This window comes from Aythya fuligula, chromosome 17 (genome assembly GCF_009819795.1).
Source record: "Aythya fuligula isolate bAytFul2 chromosome 17, bAytFul2.pri, whole genome shotgun sequence".
In the NCBI taxonomy this organism is placed as follows: domain Eukaryota; kingdom Metazoa; phylum Chordata; class Aves; order Anseriformes; family Anatidae; genus Aythya; species Aythya fuligula.
The window spans coordinates 8,079,686-8,087,808 of NC_045575.1; the positions used below are offsets into that span (position 1 = coordinate 8,079,686).

Here is an 8,123-nt window from a genome sequence, read left to right on the forward strand (position 1 = left end):
GGCTGGGGGAGAGGGGCTGGGCCAGATGGATACCGGGGCATCTACCGGGGTCCGGGGACAAGTCCATGGTGCAGGACATGGGAACGAAGCTGGCCATGAAGCCTGCAGCTGGGCTCTGCCATGCCTTCTGCTGGCCCCGTGCTGAGGGGCCTGGAGGTGAGGGCAGCGTGGAGGGCCCCCACCCCTCCTCCCCACCCCTGTGGACCTAGGGTAAGGAGCAGTGGGAGGAATGGCGTGGAGTGGGGCTGGGTGGGAGGGGGACAGGCAGCAACAGCCAAACCTCTCTTTCCAGACTGTTTCAAACACCGCTGTCAGCGTATGCACAGAGCGAGGCCATGCTGCGGGCTCTGTGCTGTAATGCTGTGGCTCCATCCCACCAGACAGTGCTGCACCTGTCTGCAGCAGCAACCAGGGCAGCAGCGTCCATGCCCTACATGCTGGTTCCAGACACAGTCCCCCCTTTCACCAGGATGCTCACAACCTCCCACTCCCTTCCCCTACCCTGCCGGACTTGCAGTTGTCCCTTTTCCCTATGCAGTCCCAGTCACAAGTCACCAGAACTAATTTCTGCTCTGCCTCAAAGGGCTTCAGCGTTTCTGTGGGTTCCTCGGTGTAAATGGGAGTTGTTTTCCTCTCAGTTGCCTTCTTCCTTCAACTCAGAGATTAGGGACCGATATCCTTCTGCTTCCTTCATCTCAGATCTCTCACTTCCCAGGTTCCTCTCACATTCTCTGGTCCCACAAATCCGTGTCCCCAACAAGGATTTTCTCTTCTGCTTTGCTGTTGCTGTGCCAGCCAGCGCAGCTGCAGCAGTGACTGATATCCCAGCAGTGGGAAAACTGTGGTTCTGTTTGTGTGTGTGTGTAGCTGTGTTTGCACAGCCATGTGCGCTGGGCAAGGTCTGTGTGTGCACACGTGAAGGCAGGGAGCGCAGGTAGGTACCTGCGAGCGCAGCAGCAGCAGGGTTTATTTGCAAGTTGGGTGCATGCGGGCTCTGCGCCTCTCCTTGTGTAGCTGGCCCACTCGTAGAGCCAAGAAATTGGAAAATGTGTATTTACAGCTCTCTGTATTTACGGGTGAGCTGCCTGTGCTCACCCCGGGGAGGGAGCAGGACCTGTTGGAGCAGGCAGTGCTTGCACACCAACTGCTCTGCCTACAGCCGAGCAGGGGCTGCCCTTTTCCCATCCATGCTCCCTGTGTTTGCAGCCTGGCAGAACCGTGTTTGTCCAAGAAACGGGGACGCCGGTGTTAGGGGACGGGCGGCCACAGGGCACCTTGGTGCCATATCAGAGGCAGCCCTGGAGCCACAGCTGCTTTCAAGGAAAGCTGAGCCTGTGCCAAATGACCCCTGGCTGCTTTCTGCCAGTTTTTGCGGTGACACTGAGCAGGTCACACAGGGCAGATCTCCCAGCTCTGTTTTTTCCTCCAGCAGAAGCTCTTGCTGCAAGCCTGGCTTTATTTGCATAAGAAAACCCGAGTAATCCCAGGGAGTTTTACTACTTTCTTGTGCTGGCAGGGTCAGAGATTAGAGCTCCAATCTAAATAATCTAATTCCAGAGATAATCCTTTTGCTCTCCTCTTCAAACCCCTACCAGGGAGGCTTCCAAAGAGCTCCAGGCAGCAAAGCAGAGCGGGGCGGCCAGGAGCCGGGCCCCACAGCCCTGTGGGGTCAGGAGCTGGCCCAGGGGGCGGGAAGACAGCCCCGAGCCTTCCAGCGGTGGGTTACTGGTTACTGTAAGCAGCGGGTTACTGGTTACTGGGGCTGGTTACTGGTGCAGATGGGGCCTTCAGCTGGGTGGCTCAGCGGGTCGGTGACAGGGAGCGGGTGTCCAACCTGTGGGTGCTTTGGGCACTGCGGGGGAACCCTCACCTGGGGCAGGACGAGGGAGAAGGGGCTGAAGTTGCACCAGGGGAGGTTTGGGTTGGAAGTTGGGAAGAACTTTACTGAGAGGGCTGTGAGACACTGGGACGGGCTGCCCAGGGACGTGGTGGAGTCACCATCCCTGGAGGGCTTGAGAAGCCGTTTAGATGTAGGGCTCAGTGCTGTGGGGAGGACTGGTAGGTGGCAGCTCAGAGGCTGGATCTGGGAGGTCTCCCCCAGCCCCTGATGGGGACCCGGGCACAGCCCCGGGGCCGCCCCTGAGGCAGCGGCCGGGCCCCCCCCTCCCCCCCGCCCCCCTCAGCCCGCCCCGCCCCCCCGCCCGTTGCCCCGGCAACCCGCCCGGCTCCGCGCTTCCCGCCGCCATCCCACCCTGCTCCGCGCGCCGGCCGCGCTGGAGCTCCCCGATTGGCGGAGCGCCCCGGGTGGGCGGGGCTCCCGCACCGTGTGGGCGGGGCTCTCCACGCCGCGGCTCGGCGAGGGAGCCTCGCCCCCTTCCCGCCGTCCCCGCGGCCGCTCTGCCTCCCCCCCCTCCCATTGGCTGCCGCCTCATGAATATGCAAAAACACCCCTCCTCCGCCCAATCCCGCGCGGGCGGGGCGTTAAGATATTCACGGCGGCGCGCTCCCATTGGCTGAGACGCGGCCCTCCCCGGCGGCGGGACCGGAGCCGGGCGCCCCCTGGCGGCGGCAGGAAGGGGCGGGCGGGCGGCGGGCGCGGCGCCGGGAGCCCGGGATGGGGGGCGCGGGGGCGCCGCTGCCGCTGTCGGGGCCGCTGCTGCCGCTGCTGCTGCTGCTGGCGGCGGGGCGCGTGCGGGGCGCGGCGGGCGGCCTGGCCGACAGCGTCGTGTGGGCCGTGAACGCCGGCGGGGACGCCCATGTGGACGTGAACGGCATCCACTTCCGCAAGGACCCGCTCGAGGGCCGCGTGGGCCGAGGTGAGGGCAACCGGGGCGGAGGGACCGGGCGGGGGGACCGCTGCCCACGGGGCTCGTCCCTTCCCGGTGTGGCTGTGGAGCTCAGCCGGGAACCGGGCAGGGAGCAGGGCCCCCCCCCCGGCACGCTGCGATGCCCCCTTTGGGTGCAGCCCCCCCGGGCAGCCCGCGGGGCCGGGCACACGGAGGGGGCTTCACCCCTCGGGGCCGTGCCTCCCCCCCTGGGCTTTTATCGCCCCTTTGCCCTGCTCCTGGCTGGGAGGCAGCTGTGGGGTGGCTGCCTGGGAGCACGCCGCTGCTCTGGGCTGCTGGAGCCTCAGCCCTATAGGCCCCATAGGGCACAGAGCACGGCTGGGGGCTGTGTGCGTGCGGTGGGTACGGCTCGGCCCCGCTCAGCCGCCCCGCGCACAGCCCGTGCTGTGAGCCCAGCTCGCTGCCACAGCTCTGCCAGCAGCCTCTGCTACGTGGCCGCCGGCTCTTCCTCTCCGGTTACCTCCGTGGCTATTCATGGACTCTCTCCATACTCAGGCTTCCCTCTGACAGGAGCTGACTTTCGTGGAGCCTCGGGCTTGTTATCACTATGATCTGACCCGAAATGTGCGGGTGGGAGGCCAGGTTCAGCTCCTCGCCCTCTGTGTTTCTGCTGATCACAGCCTCCGGTCTCTGTGCCCTGGTTTGAGTGGTAAAGAGCAGCTGTGTGTGAAACAGGAGACTGAGAGCTGGTATTAATTTCCTCTTGCTCGTTTGCGTTGGCTCCATCTTCGGCAATGTGTGCCGGGTTGGTGGTTCCTGCTTTGTCTTGGCCGGTGCCGTGTCTGTTCCCATGGAAATAGGGGTGGAAATGGCAAGTGTCAGCGGAGAACTTGGTCGGGATCAGCTTCTGAGTGGAGTGCTGGCGGGCAGAGGGTGTTCGCTGCCCCTGCTTGGTGGGGGATGGATCCTGAGCCCTCAGGGCACGCAGCGGTTTGCACTTGGGCAGTAACCCTGACACAACAGGATGCCACGGCAGGGTTAGACCTTCTGAGGGCTGCTTGAGAGGTGGCAAATTAGTGAGCAAGAAGGGACAACACCTGAGAAAATAACAGAAATCACAAAAAAAAAAAAAGAAAAACCTGTTTGGTTGTACTGCTTGGGCCCTTCTTGGGGGCTCTACAGGTACCTGCAGATGGCTGATGGAGCTGCTGGTGCTCCTGAAACCCTCGTGTACCCTCCTGCATTCTTTTCTTGTCTTCCAGCCGATGCTTACTGCGTGGCTGTGGTGAGAAGAAAGGGTTTCGTAAGATCTGTGCAATGCTTTTCTCCCTTCTGCCACCCCCCAGGTTTTCGCTGAAGGAGCACACGTCTCTAAAACCCAATGCCGTTGCCTCCTGACTTCAGATGTGCTGAATGAATGAGTCCAGTCAGTCCTGAAGTGACTGCTTTGGTTTCGCACTCAGAGTTTGTACTTTGGAAACGTTGTAAAAATATTCCAGGCGTTTTTCCTCTTTGAAGCAGGAGTCCAGGGCCAAGTCCGTTGGCTCTGTGCCCTGTTTGTGAAACCAAGTCTTCTTTTTGAAATGGTGCGAGTGAGTTTGCTCTCTCTTAGGCTGCAGCAGGCCCAGACCTGCTTTTGTACAAGACCCAGGTTCTGGGATTTTGGCTACCTCTGCTCCTCCAGTAGTGCCTCCTCCTGGTCTGACCCAGGGAGGCAGAGGGGTCTTACTGGGGCAGCAAGTGCTAAGGCCACAGCGGGAGTTAAGCGTGTAAGAGTAACTCAAGTGTCTCTTCCTTGTGCCTCACCAATTAACCGTTCCTCTCGCTGTTTTGTGCTTGAAATCCAGCTTCCGACTATGGCATGAAGCTGCCGATCTTGCGGTCCAACGCGGAAGATCAGATTCTGTATCAGACGGAGCGTTACAACGAGGAAACCTTTGGCTACGAAGTTCCCATCAAGGAGGAGGGTGACTATGTGCTGGTCTTGAAGTTTGCAGAAGTGTATTTTGCACAGTCTCAGCAGAAGGTAAGCAACAGCTCCGTGCCACTGAGTTTTACTGACTCTGATGCAAATTCCTGGCTGAGCCTGCATGCCCAGGCTGCCTCTGCTGCTTTGCATAGAGAGGTGTGAGGTGAGGCACCAGTGGTCAGCTTCATCACAGAGCTCTGAAGAGGGAGGTCTGGAACGTGGAGCTCTCTTTCACATTACAAACACACATTTGGCTTGGAAAACTGCATTACAAAGGAGTGTTCACACAAACAAACACAGGCACCTCTGCATGACTTGCATTAAAGTCTTAGGATCTGTTTAGGCTGTGCTGTGTTTGAGAAATGTTCTTACCTTTCTCTTGGCCACTGGCTCCTGATGCAACTGCATGCCTGTGCCAGAGCAAGTATTGCACACACTGAGTCAGGGAAGTGGTCTGGGTAAAATAAACTACTCAAAACAATCTTTACAAATGTAATAAAACTTGATAATGGTTCAAACTGACCGTGGAAGCATAGAGTTAAATTCAACCCTCATTATAGCTCTTTGGAGATAAATAATCCTTGCCTACTTTTGAAATCCTTCCTGTACAGACATGGAAGCAGCAGAACAAAGAACCCAAAGCCCTGTGATAAATTGGGAGAGAAGTGGTGTGTGGTTTGGTCTGGCTTTCCCCCCCTCAGTCAGCTGCTTTAGAGCCCTGCTTCTTAAACAGGGTGCCACCTTCCTGCCAGAGAAGTACTTCTGGGAACAGAACTGGTGGGGCTGGCTTACAGATGGGATGCAAAAAAACAACCGCAGATTAGGCTGAAGAGCTGAGGCATCTTTGGCCGAGTTCTTCTTCATGTGGTTCTGCTGGGATTCCCCAGGTGCTGAGCGAAGTTTGAGTCATTATGGCCCCGAGGAGGACTTTCACTTTGAATTCAGATGTGGTTAGCAGTTCAGCATTTTACCTCCTTCAGCCCCTGCATCCTGTCAATAGCTTCACTGAGTGCTTCCTGTTCCCTGCTTTGCTTCAGGCAGTTTGTTAGAAACGGCCCAACTCCCTCGGCCCAACTCCCTCGCTGTGGTGTGCCGCATCCTCCCCGGAGTGGTAGGAGCAGGCCCTCAGCCAGTAGGTGTAAAGTTGTGAAAGAAAAGCACAAATAAAACAGCAGAATTGGTCTGTCCTCTGGGAATTATGTTGAAGGTACGAGGCGAATTTCAGGGTATTTAAAAGCAACCTTAATGCTTCAGTGTCCTTTTCTGTCTGCTTCTGGCCTCTGAATCCTCCCCAAGGGAGTGGAGCATGCGTGGTGGTACAGTGTGTGTTGCAATGCTCTCTTGTTCTGGGTGCAGAACAAGCAGAGACCTTTCCTCTTCTGTTCCCCTTTCAACTGCTGCCTGCCTGAATCCGTTCTGACAGTGTCATTCCTTCTGCCCCGAAGGTTTTTGATGTTCGCTTGAATGGCCATGTAGTGGTGAAGGACTTGGACATTTTTGACAGAGTTGGACACAGCACGGCTCACGATGAGATCATTCCCATGAGCATCAAAAAGGGGAAGCTGAGTGTCCAGGGAGAGGTTTCCACGTTCACAGGAAAGCTCCACATTGAGTTTGTAAAGGTAACAAGGCTTTGTTGGTCAGAGCCCCGAGATTCCTTTTCCCCTCCATCCCCAGCCGTGCGATGTGGCTGTGTGCTGGGGGAGGAGAGGTGATGGGAGGTGGGGAGATCATTTCTTCTGTCATTATTTCATGTGCTCACTGATTTCCTTCTTCACTTTCTCTAGGGCTACTATGACAATCCGAAAATCTGTGCCCTGTACATTCTGCAAGGAACAGTGGAAGGTGAGCTTCATTCCTGAGCCAGAAGGCTCCTTCCCCTTGGAGAGGGCTCCTTCCCCTTGGAGAGCAGCCTGTTGCTTCTCAGACCATGAGATCATAGTTCCTGCTGACCCACCTCTGCCAAAACTGTTTCTTTTTCAGCAAGTTCCCACAGGGTGCAGTTGCAGAATGAGATAGGTGTCAGTGTTTTCCTACCCTGTAAGCGCACAAAGCTGCGTCGTTGGCAGAATGAGTACTGTGAATTTGGTTCAGGGCTTCCTGAGTACGGGGTAGAGAAGGGAGCATGTCTGGTCAGTCTTGGGTTATAGCTGCAGATGAATTCCCTCTGGCCTCAGATGTCAGCAGTGGCCCTGCAGACAAGTAATTTATGGAGCTCTTCTAGCTGGTGGTTGTGTTCCTTACCTGGAGCTTTGTTTTGCTTCCTCAGCTCTGAAGACGAGGCAGTGTTGTTTTTTTCTCAGATCTCAGTTCCTCTGGTAGCACAGTCCTCGCTCTTTCAACCTCTCTGCAAGTCTGTGCTGGAGTTGGAGCCCCTCTAGCTCCTGAACAGGGGAGTTTGAGGATCCCTGTGACTGGTGTTTCAGTTTTCCTTAGCAGTGTTCAGGGATCGCTGAGTGCTCTGTACCTGGTGTGTGTGTGGTGGTTGGGAACGGGGCTGCTGGAGTTATTTCCTGGGTTAATCCTGCAACCTTTGGTCTTGTTCACCAGATGTTCCAAAGCTACAGCCACACCCAGGTCTGGAGAAAAAAGAGGACGACGACGACGAGGATGAATACGACGATGGCTCCAGCGTTAAAAAACAGGCAAATAAGAACCGGGTTCAGTCAGGCCCACGCACACCAAACCCCTATGCCTCGGACAACAGCAGCCTCATGTTCCCTATATTGGTGGCCTTTGGTGTCTTTATTCCTACCCTCTTCTGCCTCTGCCGGTTGTGAGAGCAAAGCCCCACAGAGCATCAGCCGAGGGGCTGGGAGGGAAGGAGTTGGACCAAACACGGTTGCTTTCAATTTCTCCATACTGTTCATAATTTAAGGAAAAAAAAAAACAAAAAAAAAAAAGGTGATTCATTTGGAATGAATAGCAGGTTCGGGTAAGAGGAAGCTTACCTTCCCCCTGCCAGCAAGCAGTGAGGCCCTCACCTTCCCCTTCGCCATGTGCAGCCTCTGATCCTCCCTGGGGCATCCAAGAGCAAACTGAGTCCTGGCTGTGTACTGGGCTACTGGAAGCTGATGCTAGCGGTCCTGGGCCATGTCCCACGCTGAAAGAAAGCCATGTGCTGCGAGATCTCTGCGTCGCTGGGTGGAACACGGTTCTCTAAGCAGGGACGCAGCTCGTGAAACGAGGCCTGGGTGCACATCTTGTCCGGGAGCCTGGAGGTGTTGTGGTGCCGTTGGGTGACCGACGACTGTGGAGGACAGAGGCTGGTTCTTCAGCATCTCCCTGAACGTGCAGCACGATGTATGGTACTCGCCTGCATAAAGACACCGAGACTCCAGCTGGCTGCTCAGCCTCTGGGGGGACCT

At 56.9% G+C, this 8,123-nt stretch overlaps 1 protein-coding gene across 1 annotated transcript; it reads left to right on the plus strand.

Annotated features, from left to right (window-relative positions):
• The first annotated feature begins 2,700 nt into the window (after positions 1–2,700).
• Positions 2,701–7,605, plus strand: MLEC (malectin). Its single transcript, XM_032199353.1, has 5 exons — positions 2,701–2,816; positions 4,634–4,812; positions 6,201–6,377; positions 6,543–6,600; positions 7,306–7,605. Exons 2-5 carry the CDS (start codon positions 4,648–4,650, stop codon positions 7,533–7,535), a joined length of 630 nt encoding a protein of 209 aa, XP_032055244.1. The 5' UTR covers positions 2,701–2,816; positions 4,634–4,647; the 3' UTR covers positions 7,536–7,605.
• The last annotated feature ends 518 nt before the right edge of the window (positions 7,606–8,123 follow it).

What these genes read in the sequence shown, in the direction of transcription:
- MLEC (XM_032199353.1), top strand. Translation starts at nt 4,648, where the DNA reads ATGAAGCTGCCGATCTTGCGGTCCAACGCGGAAGATCAGATTCTGTAT. An exon ending in TTGCACAGTCTCAGCAGAAG is followed by an intron (nt 4,813 to 6,200) that starts GTAAGCAACAGC and finishes TCTGCCCCGAAG; the next exon opens with GTTTTTGATGTTCGCTTGAA. An exon ending in TCTGCAAGGAACAGTGGAAG is followed by an intron (nt 6,601 to 7,305) that starts GTGAGCTTCATT and finishes CTTGTTCACCAG; the next exon opens with ATGTTCCAAAGCTACAGCCA.